Source organism: Solanum stenotomum, chromosome 3 (genome assembly GCF_019186545.1).
Source record: "Solanum stenotomum isolate F172 chromosome 3, ASM1918654v1, whole genome shotgun sequence".
NCBI classification, from domain to species: domain Eukaryota; kingdom Viridiplantae; phylum Streptophyta; class Magnoliopsida; order Solanales; family Solanaceae; genus Solanum; species Solanum stenotomum.
The window spans coordinates 2,643,055-2,666,462 of NC_064284.1; the positions used below are offsets into that span (position 1 = coordinate 2,643,055).

General features: G+C 31.3%; 2 protein-coding genes, 1 non-coding gene and 1 pseudogene across 3 annotated transcripts; all 4 read right to left on the minus strand.

Annotated features, from left to right (window-relative positions):
* Positions 1–1,092: 1,092 nt before the first annotated feature.
* Positions 1,093–2,689, minus strand: LOC125859282 (auxin-responsive protein IAA1-like; annotated as a pseudogene).
* Positions 2,690–6,508: 3,819 nt separating this feature from the next.
* TRNAT-UGU (transfer RNA threonine (anticodon UGU)) lies at positions 6,509–6,580 on the minus strand. The gene has a single exon. It is a non-coding gene; the product is annotated as a tRNA-Thr (tRNA).
* A 4,205-nt stretch (positions 6,581–10,785) lies between these two features.
* On the minus strand, positions 10,786–12,609 carry LOC125859434 (auxin-induced protein IAA6-like). Its single transcript, XM_049539185.1, has 3 exons — positions 12,139–12,609; positions 11,723–11,816; positions 10,786–11,120 (listed from the first exon to the last, which is right to left on the minus strand). Exons 1-3 carry the CDS (start codon positions 12,515–12,517, stop codon positions 11,012–11,014), a joined length of 582 nt encoding a protein of 193 aa, XP_049395142.1. The 5' UTR covers positions 12,518–12,609; the 3' UTR covers positions 10,786–11,011.
* A 7,949-nt stretch (positions 12,610–20,558) lies between these two features.
* On the minus strand, positions 20,559–23,094 carry LOC125857723 (uncharacterized). Its single transcript, XM_049537339.1, has 4 exons — positions 22,915–23,094; positions 22,018–22,143; positions 21,400–21,719; positions 20,559–21,180 (listed from the first exon to the last, which is right to left on the minus strand). Exons 1-4 carry the CDS (start codon positions 23,092–23,094, stop codon positions 20,559–20,561), a joined length of 1,248 nt encoding a protein of 415 aa, XP_049393296.1.
* Positions 23,095–23,408: the final 314 nt, after the last annotated feature.

The following is a 23,408-nucleotide window of genomic DNA, read 5'->3' on the forward strand; positions in this document are numbered from 1 at the left end:
CATTGAGCATATCTTTAAAGTATCTTTAGTTTGCACCAGCAGTTTCCTTTGAATTATAGGAGAAATCAATAAACACAGTTAAAATATAATTTCTTTTAAGTTTCATACCTCAATAATTCATTGTTCTCTTTACCTACTTATGTTATCACTCCCTTTATATTAACACACCTCGATGCTGACTTGACCAAATATTGTTCCCACTTGACAACAAGTGTGTGTAGGCCAACTTAGTATCGAGGTATGTGTTTTATTACAAAGAGAGTCAAAATTTAGGTAGGTGAAATGAAATAATGGATAGTTGAGACATGAAACTCGTGAAAATGTTTTTTTTTAAAAAATCATTAACTCATTTACTAATCCCAAAAAAATAAAATTAACCTCTAGTCGTACCAGGAAAAAGAGAGGCACTCAACTAGAAGGAGTGGATGATAAGCACAAAGGGAAGACTTTGCTATGTGATGGCACTAGCTCTGTGCATGAATTCTTCTTTGATTGAAGGAACGGGACAGAAGGAAATCAGAATTACATATCCTTCACACATTATTTTATCAAGTTAAAAACGTTTTTTTTCCTAATTTAATTTTACTCTCGTTATCCTTGGTATTAATTAGTTAAAAAAATATTTGAAGTTTAATTGAAAGAAAAGATCCAAGCTTTTCAAACTAATATTGAACAAAAATATCATGCAAATCATGTATTAGTCTACTAGATGATCTCTCTCAACATGTGATCCATTTCCATGTTGTCTTTTCATAATTATCAATTGATTCATTTCCATATTGTATTGTCATAATTATTCAATTGAGTTTATTGTTCAAACAAATATCTTAGGATAACGATTTGTAAATTCAACTTCATCATTTTCATTTTTCACCCTTTCACAAATCGTACAAAAGGTTTATTTTTTTTCCGTGGCATTATTCATGATTGAGATCTACAATCGTAACGACAAAAACATACAAGCAAAAACAAATACAGTAATAATAATTAAAATCAATCATCTTCACTCACACGGGAAGCATCGTAGCACAAAATAAACTTCTAAGTAATTGCCTAATTATATTCCTGCATATATATATATATATATTACACATCCTATAATTCCTAGAATTAAAGAACGCAAAAGGTAAATAAAAAAAAAGCCTTATTACCCCAAGCCAGTTGGTATTTGTACATGCAGTTATCTTTAGATGAAGCCTCTTTATTTAACTTGAACTCGACGATCTCCCAGGTGTTCTTGGAGCTACACAAACAATTAACAAAAGAAGTTAATACTTAACAATAATTATAATGTAATAAGAAAGAAGTTAATTAGATTAATTACCTAATCCAATAGCCTCCGTGCTCTTCATCAACCTAATTCTCTTACACGTATCAACAAACATTCTGTATAGCAAAAAAAAAAAAATTCATATAAATAAGCAAAATTAAACATCTATTTCCATGAGAAACTACACAAATCTTAGCAGATCAGTTAGCTAGCAATCAAAACTATTAAAGAATAACAAAAGTCCCACATCGATGGTTAATGAGATGGGTGGACTCCTTATAAGGCATGGACAATTCTCTCCCTTTGAGTTAGCTTTTGGAGTGTAAGTTAGGCCTAACACCTAATTTAACATGGTATCAGAGCAGGGCCCGTCTCACCCGATGTTGGGGCCCCAAAATCAAAATTGCCCACGCACCAGATGCTAAGCACTGGGCATGAGGTGGGTGTTAAAGCATAACAAAAGTCCCACATTGATGATTAATGAGATGGTGGACTCCTTATAAGGCTTGGGCAATCCTTCTCCCTTTGAGCTATTCCCCACCTTGTAATCTCCTTCCTTATGATCTTACGAACAAAAAGAAGAATGGAAAAACATACTTCCATGGAACATCTCCAACAAGCATCCAGTCTCCATCTTTATCTTCATAAGTAGGTACATATTCAACACCATTTGTAAGGTCCATAAGCTTGCTTTCACTTTGAGAATTACCTGAATTACCAATCGATTCATACAAATCGACGAAATTTATTAATTAAAGGAACAAAAAAAAAAAAAATGAATCGTCAAAGTATACTTACAGATTGTTAGGCAAGTAAACATGTTTTCTAAAGCATTTAACAGTTTCTGGTAACTGTCATACACTTCCAGATCTACTTTTCTCAAGTAAGGAGCTCCGTCAACTGCCACCTTCACGTATTTGCACTTTTCTATCACGTTTTTTCTGTATGATCTCACCGGCGGCCATCCAACTACTTGTGCCCTAATATCATAATTCACAATTAAATTGTGCATAAATTCGGGAGAGTTAAAAATTACTTGACTTACTTTGCTGGTGGTTTGTTTCCGGTAGAGATTTCGTTCTTCGAGTGATCGTCTTCGCAGATATCACGGCGGCGTTCTCCCGAAGTTGAGGAGCTTCCTAGGCTTAATTCCATACCATCGGAGATTCCACGTTTTGTACCGGAGATTTGCTTCCGTGATTCTCCGGGTAAACCGAGAGTGAGCTCAGTTTCATTGAATTTGAGGCCGGAATTATCGGTTTCCGTCAAGCCGTTTGCTGATTTGGCTCTCTCCGATGACATTTTCCCCCTTTTAGATAGTTTGGTGAAATGAGATATCTTTTGGTGCTTTGAAAAATGCGGTTAGGCCACTATATATATGCTCTCGGATAGGTGGACGGAGGCTTTCATGTTGGCCATTCTTATTGCGACGCGTGTCTACATATGAACGGTTCAGATTTCTACACGTTCTAAGGGAGTGATTGATGGAAAGGGGTGGAGTTTTTTTTTTCTTTTTTGGACAATGTTTCGTATTCACATTAGAGTCCGATTCTTTAAATTTACACTAGATAGGACCTCATTCGAGGAGGGAGAGGAATTTGAATAAAAGAAAGAGACGGCGGAAAATCCCTATTCATGAAAGCACCTTGTTAAGGTTAGGGGGAAAACGATAGTGCGTACCAGGGGATACAAACTCGACCCGACCCTACCCACTCTGGGGTACCATAGCATGTCGGGAATAAGGGGGGACAAACCGGACGTAACCTCTCCCTTGGTTGGGGGCTGTGTCGCGCTGCCTTTCGATCGATACACAGTTGAGGAGGCTGATCACGAACGTTCATGGGTTCCGTCGAGCTTCTCATAGAAATACAAAAATGTATCACCCACTTCCTACAATCTGGCTTGAACCTTTGGATAGACTCTGCGGGATCAACAGTCATAGCTGCATGGAGTGCGGTAGAATTCCTCGATACGCTCATTCGGGAAGTTCCTCCGAGTTAGTAATCTCTATTAAGAATTCTTTTTTATATTTAAAGCTTGAAACTAAGACCTCTGATTTATAAAAGGAACAGTCTCTACTGCACCAATGATGGTGAAAGGAGTGGAGTGTCATTTTGTTTATTTTCTAACTCTGGGGAGTTGTGGTAGGCTGAAAATTGTTGCACATCAGAAATTTGACACCTTTTATAGGTCTAATAATAGTAATATTGTAGAAATTTGGATAAACCCTCAATAGAGAATTAGATACGTATTAAACATAAAGTCTCAATTGTCATGACACGTCTGCCCATACGTGAATATGCACGTGCTTGTTTAGTAGATTATTCAATCAAAATTTGATCGTCTCTAAATTCCAAATTGCATATGCATGCATATATATTATCAAGAAAAAACTTTAAGTTTAATGCTTTGCATCGAAATATTATATAAATGGGCGTTATCTTTAATTCAAAGATAACTTTATAACGTGTGATTGATTGATTGTACTCTTTGAACTAAGTCCGGATAGTTTTATCTCAAAAGAATTCATACTATAAACTAAAATAAATAAATAAAAAAGTTGAGATGACAATACCAAAGAAAAAAAATTTGACAACAAAAGTAGTCAAAATAATCAATATAAAAAGTAAATAATAGTAGTATTACTATCGAAGAATAAGGTAATGGTGGAATAATACTTTTTCCGTCATATAATACTTGTGTCGACATCGTAGCATATAAAAATATATATCTCACAGTATTGTTAATTTATAAAATTAAAATAAAATTAATTAATTTTTTTTTGCTCTTAAAATTAATTCTTCTTTAAAATATAAATATAGTAAAATATAATAAAATTTCAAAAAGATTTCTCCATTGATAATTTTGTAATTGATGGATAGGACATGAAATTAAATAAAGTGCATTAAAAAGAGTAAATTAATAAAAAAAAAATTATTCATGATTTATTAAAGGACGTATAAAATTGAAATAGTACAAAAAAGTAATAACCATATCAGTCACTTGAAAAAAACAAATCACTCAATTTTTAACTAATTAACTTTGTATCTCAATCATCGACCTCCAAAAAAAATCTATCGACTTCCTACCTAAATTAACACAAAGAGAATATCTCGAAACTCGAAAGTACATTTGTGGATTCCTTTTATCCATATCTTACATTTGTGGATTCCTTTTATACATAATAGGATCGTTTGGTAATATCCATTAAATTTATTTTTTTTTCATACATTAATTTTATGTATTAATAATTAATATTTAATTTGATATTTTTTTATTTATATTTAACTAATACAAATATTTTTTATTTACTCTACTATTTTGTAAAATGCTATATATAATTGATTTATGGCAAATCATATTATTACTTATTAGTTATGCAATAATAGCTTTTAATGGATTATTAACATAGTTGTTTCTCAAATTTTTTTCACATCATTTTCATTATATTTGTAAATGACACTTTTATAAATAATAAACTACATTTTTTTTTATAAAATATAGGTATAATACATAAATATGCCCTTTAACTTAACTTCAAACCACACTTATGCTCTTCAACTTTGAATTTGCACAAGTAGACACTTAAACTTGTATAAACTTGAAAAAATACACACACATGTCCTACGTGTATTGTGTCACGTAGGACTTGTGTGTCTACTTATTCAAGTTTATACAAATTTAAATATCTACTTGTACAAGCCTAAAATTAAAAAGTATAAATATGAAATGAGATCAAATTAAAAGATACATTTATATATTATCCTAAAATATACATACAAATTATTTTTACCAAGCCATGGTTAGAAAATAATTTCAGCATAACATTAATAAGGTGAAATATTACTAATTCACCCTTTTACCTATTTTTATGCACCAAAAAGGGACACCCGTGTGAGTAGGGAGAGAGATAGGGCCCACATGTTGGGTTATTAGTGGGACAAGTCAACCCTGGAAGAAGGGCATGTTCGAATTTTGATTGGCTAACACACTAACCCACCATGTGACTCTGTTTCTTTGTCGCCTTTATCATCAGGACCGTACAATTATTTATTACTGACACGTGGCATGCTTTAACGTAGCCGTCACACAAAGTATAATCACACGTCATGTTTCGATCTTCCAATCATTTTAACGTTTTTCCCCAATTCACTTTCTTAGTTATCTTCAATTAATAAGTTTTGATTAAATCTTCGTTTTAATTTTTTTATCTTAATTTCTTTTATTCTCAATTTCAAGTAGTATAATGTGTAACATCATTAATATCCATTTCAAAATATGTTAGATTATTAATTTAAGATACTTAAACTTTCTCTCTTTTAGATGATTTACTTTCTCTGTCTCTAATTACTTGTTCACTTTTGAATTGACACACATATTAAAAAAACAATGATTGATATAGTGAGTTTATCATTTTACCCTTATTAAATATGAAGTGGATGAATTAAAATCTTAAGAGTTTCAAGAAGTTCTACATTTTTTAAAGTAATTAATTGAGAGTATAATAGGTAAAAAAAATTGTCTTTCTTGATTTGTCAAAATAGACAAGTAATTAAGGACAACTAAAAAAGGAAAAGTAGACAAGTAATTAGGGACAAAAGGAGTATGTATTAGCCTTCACTTTTATTTATACCTCATGAGTTACATTAGTGAACTTGCTTTTCAAGTATTGATATGTCTTAATCTTGTTCAACTTGAATTTCCGAACCTTTAAACCTCCAATTAATCATTAATTCGTCATGTTTCTCATCAATCAATATTAGGTCATTTACAATTAATATATCATGACTTTAAATTTGACAATTATATTTTACTTAATAAAAATCATTTAAAACAAAAAAAGGTTTAAAAAATACCAGACTTATAAATAAATCTTTATTTTGATTTTGAACTTTTACCATGAGTACTATAAGTCTATAACAATAGTCTTCAAAAATGTCGACAGATGTGTATCGGATACTCTAAAAATAGTGTATTTTTGAAGTATTCGACACATGCGGCAACATTTTTGGAAAGTCCGAATCTAATCCCAAAATAACTTAGGAGACCCTGTGAATACTCACATTCGATTTAAACTCAATTTATATCTAAGTTGATCGACCTTGTAAATACACACTATTCCATTTAAACTCAATTTATATCTTAGTTTCACAAAATATAAAAATAAAACATTAAATATATCTAAATTAATATAAGGAACGATAAGTTAAAAAGAACAAAAGATAAAATATTTGGAAATGCCCCCATGCAGGATCGAACTACAGACCTCCAGTTTACAAGACTGGCGCTCTACCACTGAGCTATAGGGGCTTTGGATATTAAAATAGGTTGTTTTAGTTTATTTATGTATTATCTACAGAAATGGGGAGGGAAAACAACTTAACTTCATATATTACCAACAGTTATTTAATTAGGCATATATTCAATTTATATAACAAAATGCATCTTCTCCTCATAGAAGACGACGATAACAACAACAATTTATCTAGTGAAATTCTACTAAGTCAAGTCTGGAAAGGTATAGCGTACACAGACCTTACCAATTATCATATCTCAAAGAGATAGAGAGACTGTTGCTCAAGTGCATTTTCCTCATAGAGGAAAGCAACATTAACACCGATGTGAGATGTTTTCCATTTTTTTTAACTCCCCTCCTTAAACTCAACATATAAAGAGACCACATATCTCATTAACTATAAAATGCGAGATTATTTTCATTGTTCAACAACTACTATCAAGCAATAAACTTTGAAATGATCTTTTTTCCTTATAAAGTGACTTCAAAAATAAAATACATTGGACAATTTTTCATCAATTCTAGAAATTTTTGCTTTGAATATACATACATGTCAAAGCTAAGTACTTGTATAGTACTATCCATTACCGTATAAAAGCACATGCATCCACATGAATTGCATATGTATCATGACCCCCATAATCATTAGCTTAATTTTGTTAAACATGATAAGTTATGTACTGATCAAATAATTTTAGTGTCTCCAAAATTAAGTGTATAAATTTTCAAAAAAAAAAATTGTATGAAAACTTGTGTTAGGCAAGAACATTATTCATGGATAAGTGTTTGTCGTGTTTCGACTTTTAAGGTTTATTTTACTACAAGTGATTAAACATATGCATTGGAATTTGGTTGTACTATCCTTTTCTTGAAAGAAATTCAAAAGTATAAATTGACCTTTCATAGTAATGTCAGATCAACTTTTGAAACGTAAGTGAATAAGCATATACATAAATATAGGATGTGGATGGTTGAGCTAGATCCAATTATCTTGATAGATAGATGACTCTTGAATTTTCAATTAAGAGAGATTATACTCTTTCCTTACGACTGATCATACCATACTTGACTGGTGTTATATATGTACAATGATAGAGTCATAATTTGCATTAAGATATAATTAAATTATGAAATAATATCAACACACAAATTAGCTACAAGAAATCTTCAAAAGTAATTTTAGATGTGTTACACTATCTGTGTTTATAACAGTACTACTGATTACAACAAACTTTGCAGAAATACGAAATTACCAAAGTTTAATGAACCAGTGAAGAACAAAAGAATGAACAAAAATTAATTCACAAAACTAAAATATGTAAAAACCTACCAGAATCTGGAAAAATAGAATGGAAAGAAGATCAAGCCCACTGAATGCACAGTGTCCCCTTAAGGAAATTATTCCCCTCTAGTATCCGAGGATTGATTTGAAATATGTCTTCCTAGGATAGGATGATCTCAATCACCGGTGTATTGATACCCAAAACGCTGGTGTCAGCGAGCCACTCAACGGCAGTAAAGTACACGAAGAAAATTTGTGCAGAAGAAGAAGAAGAAGAAGAAATCAGAAATTTTCTTAAGTAAAAAATCTGAAGAATTATGGATATTTATAGCCAAGAGGAACTGATTCCGAAAGGTTGCAACCTTTCAGAATCCACACGACCATTCATGAAAGTTTGCAACCTTTCAAACGGTCATGGCTTTTCCTGAAAGTTGCAACCTTTCAGAACAATCATCTCCAACGGCGGGAAATTCAAATAAAACGGGAAAGTATTTTAAATAAAATGGGTCGCGTAGATCCGAGTCGGGTCGGAACGTTTCGGTTAATTAACTAAATAAATAAATAAATAAATAATTAAAACAAAACTTTGTCCAAAAATTAATCTCTCTATCAAAGCCAAAGCCAAAGCCAAGCGACGACGACAGCGCGAAGGGTCCCTCTTTCCAACCCTTTTAACAACTAATAGAAGTGTTTCTCTATTTAAACACTTCTATTTTTCTTTCCACCACCAATGAGGGTGAAATGTCTTTTCTTAAAGCATAAGAGAATCTTTTTCAATTCCTCTTTTCATTTTCCCTACATTTTCCATTAACTTTTGCTATACCCAACAAGATGAACCTCTAGTCCCTATTTAGCTTTGCCTCTAATGCTACATTAGTGGAGTCACAAACTCACAATTTAGGACGAGGTTCAATTGAATCTTTTCGTTTTAAGAGGTTATTGCCCAAATAAGACAATACTTTTCATCATGATTGTGTTTTTATAAAAAATGGAATATTAATTCTTTTTTGGATATCTTTTTTGTATTTTTATAAATTGAATAGACAACAACATAATATGATATAGACAATTATTATTGAACGGAGAGAGTACTATATAAATCAGAATATTGGACGCAAGAAGTATTTCTTATGGACCAAAGAGTTTTTCTTGGTGAAGGAGAATATAATTGAAAAACGTAAAAGAAAATTAAAGGTAAAGTATTGAAATGATTCGATGCTGAAAAAGTAAACATGAAAACAATTGATATATACATTTGCGTATATGTTAGTTGTGTAATAAGTGAATTGTCTGGTGGTCATTTGTCAATTAATAAATAATACTATCTGAGCAGGTAGATGTACTCTCAAAATCCGACATATTCCACGCTTCTCATTTATTGAAGAAATAAAAGATCGAATGAGTGATATATATACACTATCTCATGGTTAAAAAATTTATTGTATTTACGTCGAGTCAATAGATGAGGACCACATATTTGCATAATGATGGAGCCACATATATTTGAAGAGTTTCAATCGACATTTTTTTATTGAAAAATTATCAAATGTAGTTAGATAAAAATATTAAATACACTTCTTGTTAGTGAAAATTCTGGCTCCGTCGTTATATATTTACCAGTAGCATTTTACCTCTTAAAAATGTAATGAATTTAATATGTACTTAATAATGTGATATTGGATTATTTAAAAGATGTTATTGCCGAACATCAACAAAAATAATGCCTTCTGTCGGACGTAGCTCTACATGCTGATTATGGGCCAATATTTCAGTTTAGTTAGTTGATATATTAATAAACAAATAAATTATGTATCGGTTGAAGATTCTGCATCTACCAAATTGATACACTCTTGGACTTTATTAAATATGAATATACATATAGCCCCCCCCACCCCCCACCCCACACACACACCCCTCCAGTTAGTGTTGCTTTGTTGGTATTTGTTTTTGAAGCTCAATTAATTCAGATTTATACTACAGTATTTTTCACTCTAAAAGATAAAATGTTCTCTACTATATAAAGGTGATCTCAGTTTCATGACTCAAACTCAAAATGTCTTGATTAAAAATGAATGAATTTGTACATTTTACATGATTCACAAGTGATCTCTATGGCTTATTTTAATGAAGTCTGTTTGGAATAATTACAGGTACATAACACATGATTTGATTAATAATTAAATATTTGGAGATTAATTTCGGTGGAAGTAAGAATTAGTCCGTGTGCATGTATATCCACACTGAATAAAGGTTGCATCGATTAGTTAAATACTGTGATATGTAGTTAAACTAAAGTATATTCATATGGTACATCACTGCTTTATTATCCCCCCAATAAAAATAAAAATTAAGGTTCATCAGTATTTCATGATCCAAGAAAAAAAAAATATACACAGTTAATACATTGGACTTATAAGTGTGTTGGAGTGATACAGGAATCTTTCCATTTTTACACAAGTATGCATGAATATGTATAACTATGCTTTTCTACTCGATATTATATATATTGTTCACTTTTTTCGAGTAATACATATTTGATAAATCCAACTTCAACATGGTGAATAGATAAGGAGAACACTAGCTAGAAAAAATAAATTTTAAAAATAGATAAGGAGAATTAATAGAAATATGAATAATGTAAATTGTCAAGTAATTTGAAAAAAATACTTTTAGTAACGTGGACAATTGATATGAGACATTAGGAGTACTACTCTATTATCTGATTAAAATAGTCGTTCATCGGGTGTCTTTTTATATAATCTTTGTGTAAACGGAATTCACTAACATTTCTAGAATAAAACAGAATTTTAGATTTGGCTAATTAATTGATTTTGGGATTTCAGATGTAAGCAGAATTCTTCAATTTACAAAAAGACAATTAATTAAAACAAAAACCAAAAGCTAACCAAAAAAAATGAAATTGAAACAAAGGGAAAGTTAGCTGGTAGCCACAATTTTAGCACAACATGTTGGTTACACATATAGCCTTATTATACATACGAAAGTTGTCATTTAAGAGCAAATAAGGTACTGATCACTACAATAATTAAGCTAATTAATTAAGAGGAAATCAAATCAGAAATTGATTAAGTCTAGGGTGTCTTATCACACCTAAGATTACAATTATATATTAATGTAAAAAATATAGCTTGAATCATCCACTCTATTTCTCTTGAGACATTCCCTTGAGAAAGTCCCTTGCTCCAAGCCCTATCACTTTTGCCTCTGATCTCTTCATGATCCTTAGCCTTTTGCATGATTCACTGAACATTCTGCAAAATCAAATTTAAATTAATACAACTTCTTTAGATTTGTACTAACACAACAAAATGTTGAGTAACTAATCAGAGTTATGGTAGAGTGGTAAGTACTATTTTATTCTTAATCAAGAGGTCTGTCCTCTTGGGTATGAAGTTATCTTTGTTTGAAAGTGTTTTACCCCCAATATAGGATCTTCCTAGCACAAGTCCATATTTATATATATGCTAGTTTAAATCACCTAAATTTGAGTAAATTGGTCAAGTTATATACTAATAAGCTAAATTTGACACCCCTTAACACATAATTAGTTTAATTTTACAATTAATTAAAGAAGGTTCAATTAGGGATAAGGTGCCCAAGGAGCAGATCTAGAGGGTAGCAAGGGTCACCTGAACTCACTCGGTAAAAAATTACATGCTATATATAAGATAATTTTCTTATGCATATATATAAATTTTGAACTTCTTCAACATAAGATTAGAGGTTGAGTGAATCCAAAATTCACTTTGAATTTTCAAATCTCAAGCACTATATTTTTATCTTCCAAACTTCCTTAATGAAAATTCTGAATCCACCGTCTCGAGAGGGATATAAAGAGAAGTGAAATACTTACTGCCATGGAACATCGCCGACAAGCATCCAATCTCCATCTTTGTCTTCATAGATTGGAACGAACTCTGACTTGTCTGCATCCTCCAATGCTTCTCCTGTTGACACATTTATATTTAATTAAATACAAATTTAACATATAATTAACACTAGTAATTAAATAATTGCTTAGATTTATGAAGATCCTCTATTTATGTTTACTATAGTATAGGAAACGTACATTTCATAATAACAAGGTTTCTTTCGAAGAGAGGTTTCAACTACTTAAAGCGAGGGTTCGATGGCTCTCGTTATAACTCTACATTTCAACTAATTAATTATGCTTAATTAAACATGAGAACTTATCAATATTAATTTCACTTGCCTAAATGCATGCAATGCTTTTAATTTAATTTAAATTAAGAAAAATTAAATACTAACCAATTCCATAGCAATCAAAGAGCTTCTCTAGAGCCATAACAAGTTGACCATAACCCTTATGAGTACTCAAATCAACTTTCCTCAAAAATGGTGCACCATCCATGCTAACTTTCACGTACATTTTATTATTGGATCCGGCTTCACGTCCGTTAAAGCTTTTCTTTTTCCGGTAAGCACATACCGGAGGCCACCCAATAACTTCATTCTTGTTTTGACACTTATAATTATTAGCCTCAACGCCGTCGTTACCATTAACATTGTTGCTGCTGTTTCGATCACTAGTAGTAATTTCCGAATAAACCCTTTTCTTCTCATTTTTCTCCAATTTTCCTCCTGGAAGTCCCAATCTTAGCTCAGTAATTTCCAATTCTGTTGCCATTTCGTATTAATTTGATGTGCAAAACGTATAACTTCTTCTTTTTTCTTCAAATGCGTTTTGAAGAATGGAAAATTAATATATTGTTGTTTGATGAAAAATTGAGTGTATATATATATATATAGGAATTTAATTTAATAATTGAGAAGACAAGGAAGGAGCAATGGCAGGTAAATTAAACTTAATGGTCGGTCACATGAGATACAAAGGTAGGGAAAGTATGTATAATATATATAATGTTAGGTATGTAATGTAAAACATTAATAATTTGTGGAGATTTATTTGTGACCGTTTGATCATATTGTTAACAAAAGACATGCCATGTGATGTCTCTGATTTAAGTGTTCCCAATATGTTTGTAGACACATTAATATACGCGTGCAAATAAAGATACATATATACATGTACACAATGTAATTATTTCGAATATGGACTAACTTTCGAGGTATGAATAAGGTATGTATACATCTAATTAGTCTCTTTAGATCTTATTTATGGCCCTATATTGGGTATCTTATTGTTGTTTAGAGGCAAAGCAAGCTAGCCTTCAAGATACGGTCGGTAGAATTAAGTTTGGTTCAAAAACTCTGTAAAGAAATTCATTCAATACGTATAAATTATAAATTCTAAACCCAATAACTTAAAAGAATTAGAATTTGAAATCCATAAATACTTTAAATTATGATTCTGTTTCTAGCTACACAAATCTATTAATTGAACGAAAGCCTTTTTGGGACCAAAATCAAATGGGAGGGTATACTTCTTCTATTTCACTAGTTAAAAGGGGCAAACGAATCCTTTTGCCCAAACTAATACAGGAAAATTAAGTGTTACATTGATTTCAAAATCTAAATACAAAGTAATACCTCACTAAATTAATACTCAATAAATTAATAATCTCATTAAGATAATATTTTCTTCTGGTCTCGAGTCAATAGAAAAAATCACTCATTTCAATAAAATAATGAGATAATGTATTTTCAGAAGACCCCTATATAAATATGTGGTCCCATCAGTATTATAAATTAATAATTCTTTAAAAGTACAAGTATATCTAAGGCAATTTAGTGAATATGATTCTATTGTGTTTTTTTCGTTAAAATTTAAATCTGGTTGAAGCTCATCTCTAACTTTTCTTATATTATTGTATCAAAAAGTTTCGGTGTTGTCTTTTTGAACTTCACCATAAAATTGTGAAGAGTTCTAAATGCGATAAGTGTTTCCTTACGCGTAACTGGTTGCAAATGTATTGTATCATTTTCAACTTCATCATCAACATTGTTTTTTTGTCGATGGTATCCACAATTTCTTCTAAGTAATAGACTTCTGAACATGTATCACTTTTCATCCTGGTAATCCAAATGGCTATTGATGTCAATTTTTTTCGGTAACCGGGATCATTAATCATGAACTCAAATTCATGAATGAAGTTTTCACAAAACACTCTTTATATTAATAAATATTAATATGTCGATACTAATACCTCCACAAAATAATAATATTTCATGGCCCCACATATATTAATTTAGTAAGGTTTTATTGTATAATCATGTATTTGAATTAGGTTTGACAATTTCGAAACCAATGAAAGACATATTTCTCTTGAAAAAAGAAGTGAAAAAAAATGATAGTTTACGAAAAAGAATATCATAAATAAAAAATTGTCTCCGTTATAATTTCCTATTACATAGACAATTAATTTTTTGAGGAACATATCCAATTATAATAGGGTATGTGGATATTTGATTCTTGTAGCGAAGGCAAATTTCTGCGGGATAATATATACTTCAAACATGATAATTATTTACATATATAATAAGTAGCATGTTAATAAAGGAATATAATTTCTCCAATTATAGACAATCAGTTTATACTAAATTATAACAAGAAGATATTATACTATACCCTGAGAATATTTTGCAATATTGGGACAGAAATCTTATGTTGAATCCCTTAGAAATACAAATTAATCCATAAATATAACTATTGTCCAGTCAATTATTTACCAATTATACAGTTGGTCTTTTATCAAATAAATTCAACATTTTAATTAAGTAGACATTCTCTTGCATGTGCACGTATCTTATAATAATTGATACGACTGATTATTATCAACTCCAATATCATGTAATTAACTCAACCAATTAACTAACAAATTTTACTTAATTCATATTGCTATCTTTTTTAAAAAAATGCAATCTTTAATTTGGGTAGTTAAGAACTAAAACATGTTAGTTGACGTACGTTTATTCATGTCGGTTGCAACTAAAATGTCGAATTGACCATCCTCTCGTTACAAGTGGTAAAATGTTTTGTTACATTAAAAAATTTAATCGGGGAAAATCTAAAGTTAAAATTACGAGTTCAATAGAATTCAATATAATTGTATCTTAGAACGAATTCATTTAATATATATAAATTTTTTATCTGAATCCTAGTAAGGAAAAAAGGATTATTATAATGCATAGAAAATCATTAATTTAAAATCTTAAATCCACTTTCATTGTATTTATAAATAGCGGGAAATTGAAGCCTATTGTACAATCTTCTCTAAAAATTTAAGTACTTTAAAATTATCGCACTATATATATACATAGATCTTCAACATTATTCCTCATTGCTTATAAGATTTTCTTCTTTCAACTCAATAATGCGTGCAATAGTTTCTTAAATGAGTGGGGGAGATATGCAATCAATTTCAATTTTCATCTCCACCCACCCTACTAACATACTTATTGAATTGTATAATTATCTCATTTGAAGTGAGTGCAGAAGGGGGAGTAAATTAACTTTTCCTTATTTAATTTTACATCATTCCAATATTATTCCTTATAAATTTGTGATAAATAAAAATCATTGGGAAGAAAAAATAAAAAAGTTTGAAGGTATAGGCCAATTGCTATTTACTATTATCTTCTGATTGATAACCAACTAATATAATCAAAATCATTTGATGAAACCTCCCAATCATTTTTGATAATTACAATATATATAATCTGAATCATCTATTAAAGCCTCCAATTATATATACTTACAGAAAAGAAATTCAATATATATGGATTATATGGATCGAGGAACAAAATAATAAGACTTAGTTGCATTGTCCTTAGGATAATGTTACTCCCCAACCGAGCATATGTTTCCTTAGGATTGGACAAGGAAATGAAACTACAAAGAGGACACCCCACACGTGATAAAGAGTTTAATTTGTCCCCAACATATTTTAGACAAACGTACCCACTAATCCATCCTATGTACCCTTGTTACACTCATAAATAAAATTATTTCCCCACTCAAATGAAACATATATAAAATAGCAAAAACACAGCTCTAAGTGGACTCATATTGGGTAATATACAGCTAGCTAGCCTCTCTTTCATTCCAATTTCAAATCACACTTTCCATCACTACATTTGAGTAATATATAATCTATTATTATATTGTCATATTATTTTGAGGTCATTATTGAAATTAATTTATAAATATCACAAAAAAGGTCCATGCATGGGTGCAATGGTTTTTGGTACAAGTATAGCCTAAAAAGGGTTAATCACTGTGGACGTTTTACTTATAGTTAGTTGAAGTGTGTAAAAAAAACTTAAGATGTAATTAGAGAGCTTAAAAAATAATACTTTTTGATCAATTTTAATTTGTTTGACTTGATTCAAAGTATAAATGATCAAACTAACTTATGTTCAATGTGTATTTGGACATACAATCTTCATATATTTTAAAATGAAATTTACATATTTAAGAACTATGTATGAACATACATAAAAATTAAAGTGATAATTATATTAACATAACTAATTAGAATCCAATCCCAATCTAAATAGAGAAGATACGCTATAATATATTTATAATAAGGTCATTGTCTCACGTATAGCACCAACATAAAGTACTAAAAATCACAATTAACAATTCAAAATATATCAAAAGCATTTGAAAAAATCATGATTAAAGAAAATATTCTTGGAGTGTCATCAAAATAGGAACCATACAAACATATTAAAAGGGACGGAGAGAGTAATAATTAAATTGTAGTGGTAGGTCCACATAAGTTGCCAATTGCCATGCATTCAATATCAAACAAGTTACTGGTTTCCGTTCGTTCCGCTCTACCATTTAATTATAAGTGAAACTTGTTGGGTTCTGAAGGGGTGATTAGGGCGTCATGCGGAAGCTTACAATTGCAAATAATATGATTGATAAATTAGATGACAAAAACTTATACTAAAAACTAATATTATTATATGAAAACTAATATAAAGAAAAAACATTGAAACTTTAGAGAGAATAAATCTCCCCATAAACAAGAATCTTAAACAACTACATTGTGGATTCTATTGTTGTTTTTGTTAGAAGAAACAAACCTATATTTATAGAGTCCTAAAACCTTTTCTTAGTAGAAAAAGAGTCCTAAAAGGAGAGAATAAACCAAATATGAAAGAATATTATATTTTCCTTTCAAGAAAAGTAAAAACATTTATGGTACTGTTTTGTCTTTTCTTTAAGGAAAAATAAATCTTAAATTATGGTAAGAAAATCAGGGCAAAACCCTAACAAATCTCCCCTTTTGGCTGGATTTTCTTGACAAAGCTTAATCTGTCTTCTTCATTGCATGAGAATCTTGTTCTTCACAAAATCTTCATCACCGTTGCTTGCCATGGTTAAAAATAAAATTTAAAATATATGGATTAAAAATGGGTTAAAAATATTTTGTTTTTATTCTTAAAAATTGCAGCAACAGGAATGTTGAAAATATGGTTGAAACTTCTTCTCCACATGTAGCTTGACAAAAAACCTTTTTTTTTATCATCAAATTAGTTGCAATTTGATTTGAAACCACTTGAACCTGTCTTCAACCTCATTCAAGCATTAGATCATTGAACCATCAGATCTTTGAACCACATGCTTTGATACCACTTGTTGGGTTCTGAAGGGGTGATTATGGCGTCATGCGGAAGCTTGCAATTGCAAATCATATGATTGATAAATTAGATATCAAAAACTTATACTAAAAATCAAAATATTATTATATCAAAACTAATATAAAGAAAAACATTGAAACTTTAGAGAGAATAAATCTCCCCATAAACAAGACTCTTAAACGACTACATTGTGGATGTTATTGTTATGTGTTAGAAGAAAACAAACCTATATTTATAGAGTCCTAAAACCTTTTCTTAGTAGAAAAAGAGTCCTAAAAGGAGAGAATAAACCAAATATGAAAGAATATTATATTTTCCTTTCAAGAAAAGTAAAAACATTTATGGTACTGTTTTGTCTTTTCTTTAAGGAAAAATAAATCTTAAATTATGGTAAGAAAATCAGGGCAAAACCCTAACAAAACTTTGGGGTACAAATATTTATTTTATTCATTCATGAAGCTTCTAGCTAGGTAGAAAAATCAAAAGTAAATAAATTAGTAAAACATTTCATTTTCACTGAATAATGCAACATTGTCCATATGTGCATTATTAATATGCGTTTGTAGAAGACTCATGATGAGCAAGTGTATTGGTACGTAAAAATGCACGCATAATAGTAATTTGTACGTCAAGCAGATTTACTATAAGTTGTCTGATGCATTCTTGTCCGTTCAAAAATTTGTGACTAATAATAACAAGGAAGAGTCCAGAAAAATATAAGTGAATATAATTATTTTGACCGATCGGTGACATCAATATATTTTTGTATTAAAAAAGAATATCCAAAAAAAAATTTATGACTAATAATAACAAGGAAGAATCCAGAAAAATACAAGTGAATATAATTATTTTAACCGATCGATCAATGTGTAACCGTATGGCCGGAGACACACTGACATCAATATATTTTTGTATTCAAATAAAAATATCTAAAAAAATTGTATAGTAAAAATACAATTTTAAGAACCACATAAATTGAATTGAACCGACACAACCACACCTATTATATACCCCTTTCGTTTCAATTTATTTATCTTATTTGATTTGATACATAGTTTTTTAAAAAGTAAAAAGGACTTTTAAATCTTATGATCTTCAATTCAAGATATATAAATATACTCGTAAATATGTTTACGTGGAAAGTTAGAATTAAAAGAGTTGCTAAAAAATGAAAGAAACATTCTTTTTGAAATTAATGGAATAAAATGAAAAATAAGACAAACGAATTGAAATGAGAAAGTAATAAAACTCTTCTCACAAGTACATTATTGGTGGTTTCTGTTATCGTTACTTGTCTTCCTTAAATTTCAATGTTGATGCTAACTTTTAAAATTACACATTTGTTTGCTCGACCAAAAATATATAACGGTAGTTGAAAAAAATATTGTCTTTTACTATTTTTTTTTTGTGAAGCAACCTATTTATGTCAATTTTCCCTATTTTTATGAGACTAATTAACTAGACTAGCAGCCCAATGATGCTAACTTTTAAAATTACACATTTATTCACTCGATCAAATTTTTTTATATACATTAGTCAAAAAGTTGCTATCGACTATTTTTATGGCGGAGCGGCTATTTATGTCAATTTCCCAATAAGAAACTAATCAACTAAACTAGCAGCCAAATTGGGCTTGAGGTTGAGAGCCGAAAGAATCAGGTGGGCCTAAGTAAAATGGGCCAAGGCCCAGTACGGCCACAAATGATTCAAATGGGCCACCTTAGTGTTTCCTTGAGGCTAAACAAGAAGATGAATTTGAAGACAAACTAAACTTTAAATTGCAAAGTAAAAATTAGGCAAATGACATAGTATAAGAAAGAAATTACTTCCTTTCCCTACTTTTTCATTAATTACCAAAAATCCCTTTTTTAGTGTTTTTCGGATACATAATATAGCAGTGTGGATACTTAATATAGCAGCGCGGATACTTTAATTAATAACGGGCGGATACTTAAATTATTAAGTTGTTAGCAGCACAGATACTTAATTAACGGGCGTATGCATAATATAACAGCGCGGATACTTTAATTAATAACGGGCGGATACTTAAACTAATAAAGTATCCGGTTAAGTTGAATTGGGGGAAAATAAGGGATTTTTGTATTTTAGTAAAAGAGTAGGGAAATATTGAGAATAGGTAAAGAAGTGTTGTGTATTTAAGTAATTTTTCCAATTGCAAAATGAATAGTCAATTTCCAACCATTAAATGTAGAGAGCAAAGAAGATATTATTAGTTGTGGACAAGGTTAAACTTGTCTTTAGATAATTATCCAAATGGGCCGTCTTTGTGGTCTAAGCTGGACCTGACACCAGATGGGCCCATTGGGCCTCCCTGTCCTTGAAATTTTAAGGGAAAAATACCCAAAATTGTCCCCTCCCATAATAATTCCTGGAATGTCTACCCCCACCGTCTCAGTTTATATGAGTTAGTTTGATTTGACACGGAATTTAATAAAGAAAGAAAAACTTTTGAAATTTGTGGTCTAAAATGAGTGATAGATATTTGTGAGGCTAGAAATCATTCCATTAAGGGTAAAATTGATATTTTAAAGTTGAATTATTACTAAATATAGAAATGTGTGATTCTTTATGGACGGACTAAAAAGAAAAGTAAGTCGTATACATTAAGACAGATGGATTAATATTTTGGAGTAATGATAAACTTATCAAAAAGAAAAACTCAGGTTCTACCTATGATTTATTTACTTGATATGGTGATGACATGAATTAAGCATAAATAGAAAAGACAGAATTCATATAACCGATCTTAACTTGTTTGAGTTTGAGGCCTAATTGTTTAGAAACAAGAATATTCTTGCACCTTGCTCAAATTAAGCAGTGCTTATGAAGCAATGATATGAGAAAAAAGTAGACATTAGGTGATAGCAATTAGTAGGAAATAAAGAAGGATAAAGAGAAGAAAAATCCTGTGTGTTGTAATTGAATTGCAATGCTTCTGCTAAGAGAGTTGATCTTCTGTATTCAGTTCTTCTAGATTCATATGCAGTTTGGAGCCAAATGAAAACAGTTTCTTATGTAAAGGATAATAGAACTCCTTGTAAAGGATCATAAGTACTGAGAAATTGGTAGGGTCATTCAAAACACCAGGATGCTCAAAGAAGGTCATGGACTAAGGACTTCTTGAGGTAACTGTTCAACTTGGCCTTCGAATCTGCAACACACTGCATGATCTTTTCATTTTCATAATGAGAAATGCCAATCTCAACCTCTTTTTTGTGGATTCTTTCTTGCAAAGTGGCCAACTCTTCCTTCAATCCTTCCAGTTCTTTCTTGTTCGTCTCCATTGCTACAAGGTTCCTGGTTTTTGCCTCATTTAATATGCAACTGTCCTGGACAAGTTGCTTGGTCTGAGAGATATCATTCAGTCTTCGATGGAGCCACCCAACGTCTACTTTGACAGACTCAAGATCTTTAACTTCAGCAATCATAGATTGGAGCTCTGTGGAGGTTATGCTTAGAAAATTTGTTGCCTCCAATTTGTTATATATGTCGCAAACAAACTCCAGGAGTGATGAAGAAAAAGTCACTGACGAGAAAGAGCTATTCATTGCAATATCTCCGTACTTAAGGAAGATCTTCTGGAGGATAGGTGCTGCTTCCTCCTTAACTCTATATCCATCCACCATGACTGATAGGTGACCAGGTTTTGATTCAACCTTGTCAGCATAAGAAGAATAGTCGGTCATCAGTGCAGCTACCCTTGTGAAGTTGAGACTCATGGATTTTGTTGGAAGGGGGTCACTTCTGGTTTCCGGTTTTGTTGCATTAGCATTTGACACCTCATCAATCTTCCTTAGTGTTGTGTTTTTCTCATCCACAACTTCAGGATAAGAAGGAGCTGTTTGAGTGTGTTGCCCCGGTTTCTGATCTTCCACATCTAAGACGCCACGGTTAGGTAGAACAGACTGATGTTTATGCCCTGCATGTGCGGACTCAACCACCCTCCCTTTTGTTGGAAGTGCACCACTCTGGTCACACTTGGTTTCCAGTTCTGTGGCATTAGCATTTAACACCACATCAGCCTTACTTACTGTTGTATTTTTCTCATCCACAACTTCAGGGAAAGAAGGTGTTGTTTGAGTGTGTTGCCTTGATTTCCGATTTTCCACTCTCAAGACACCATGGTTAGTTAGAACAGAGTGATGGTTAAGTTCTGTACGCGTGGAGCCATCAACCTTTTCTTTTGTTGCTACAGAAATTCCAGTGGTAAGATGAGCGGGAGAGTCACAAATAGCACATGAAGGATAAGACGACTGTAGAATAAGAAAGAAGCTGTTAATAAACTAAAAGTTCACATTGTAAGTCGTTCTAACTTCATTAAAAAGGACTGCAGAGAAAGATTATTTTCTTGATTTTTTGTCCTAGGTTAGTAGTGTATACTCTTGTGTGGACTTCATACTCTCTTACATGAAGAGTAATTCTATATATTTTTGCTGTACATATTGATATGAACCTGCCTATCCATATGCCATCACATATTTAGCACCTTCTTGGTGCTACTATTAATGAAAGTTCACTCTTAATTATTTGAAAAAAAATTCAATAGAGTACCTTAACATGTCGAATTGGAGACGTTGGTGTTACAGTATTAGACTCACACCGACCAAGTAATGCCCTTAAAGACATTCGAGTTTGATACCTGGGAGAGGAAGGTGAAGTATCTGGTGGCGCAACTCCCTGTCAAAACAAATAGGAATAGGCAGCTAGTTGATGCACGTCTATTTGTCTATGTAGGGGCTTAAAAAAACCAAATAAACCGACGAAGCCTTTCAAAATGTCATGTAATCCAAGTGCTAGAATAATACTTTGATGAACAGCAAGCAATATAGCTCTAAAAGTCCAAACATATATGTGTAGGCTTATGTACAGTACAAAATAGTTTGCAGCAAGCATGCTAACGACAAACGAAATAAGACCACTTCATTACAGACAATGGCTTCTAATGATTAATCTTAAAACACCATTACCTGCCTATAGGAAAGAGCATATCTCTTCAAGAACACATAACTATTTTTTTTATTTATTGACAGAACATGAAGTTGCTTTGTCCTAAACCTCTCAAATCTTTATCTCTTCTCAACTATCAAAGCAGAGTGAATATATAACCTGTGCAATCAGCTAATCATGCTTAAGTATTTATGTGATAACCCACTAGCCAAACAACATGTCTCATATGCATTCTATAACTCTTTGTAGTTCAGAATTTTTTTAAACAAAAGTCATTTGCATTAGCCCTACCACAAATCATCAAAATATACTTTCCTCTTCAGCACCTCTAAACATAGGCTCACACATTTAAGATAATACAACATGCAATACAACCTTAACACAGCAAAATAAAATAAAAAACCACCAAGTGAGTGCAGTAAGCCCTTTGTTTTATTTTACTCTGAACAAAACAGAAAAAGAGAGGACATGATCACCAAAATGTAGAGCTGAAGTGTTTACCGGAGGCGGCGATAGAGCTGAACCATCGTCTAGTTTGGGTTCTTGTTTCATCCTCAACACTCTTCCACTGCTTAGAGAAGCTACTGCTTCTTGCTGTTGAGATTCTTGAGAAGGGGTGGCACCTTCAACACTTGTATTCTTTTGGGCTTCATCTTTTCTTGTTCTCCCTCTCTTCCCCATTTTCTATCTTCAACACTGTTTTCTTCAAAGATGAAATCTTTTTTTTCTCTCAACAAGAAGCTTCTGAGCTAGGAAAAATGATATTGCAGAGTACCCTGGCACTGAAAGAGAGTTTGTTAATTCTGCAGCCAAGAAAGATGTTACACGTGTCTATTGCTTGTAATCACTAATTTAATGTTTGTATTTGATAAAACGTTTGTTAAGGATATGAAATTAAATGAAATGTTATAGCCATGCTCAAAATGTTTGTTTGTATGGCTAATCAACTTTAAGCTCCTTATTATGAAATTTGCATGCAGTATTAGTAAGTGTGA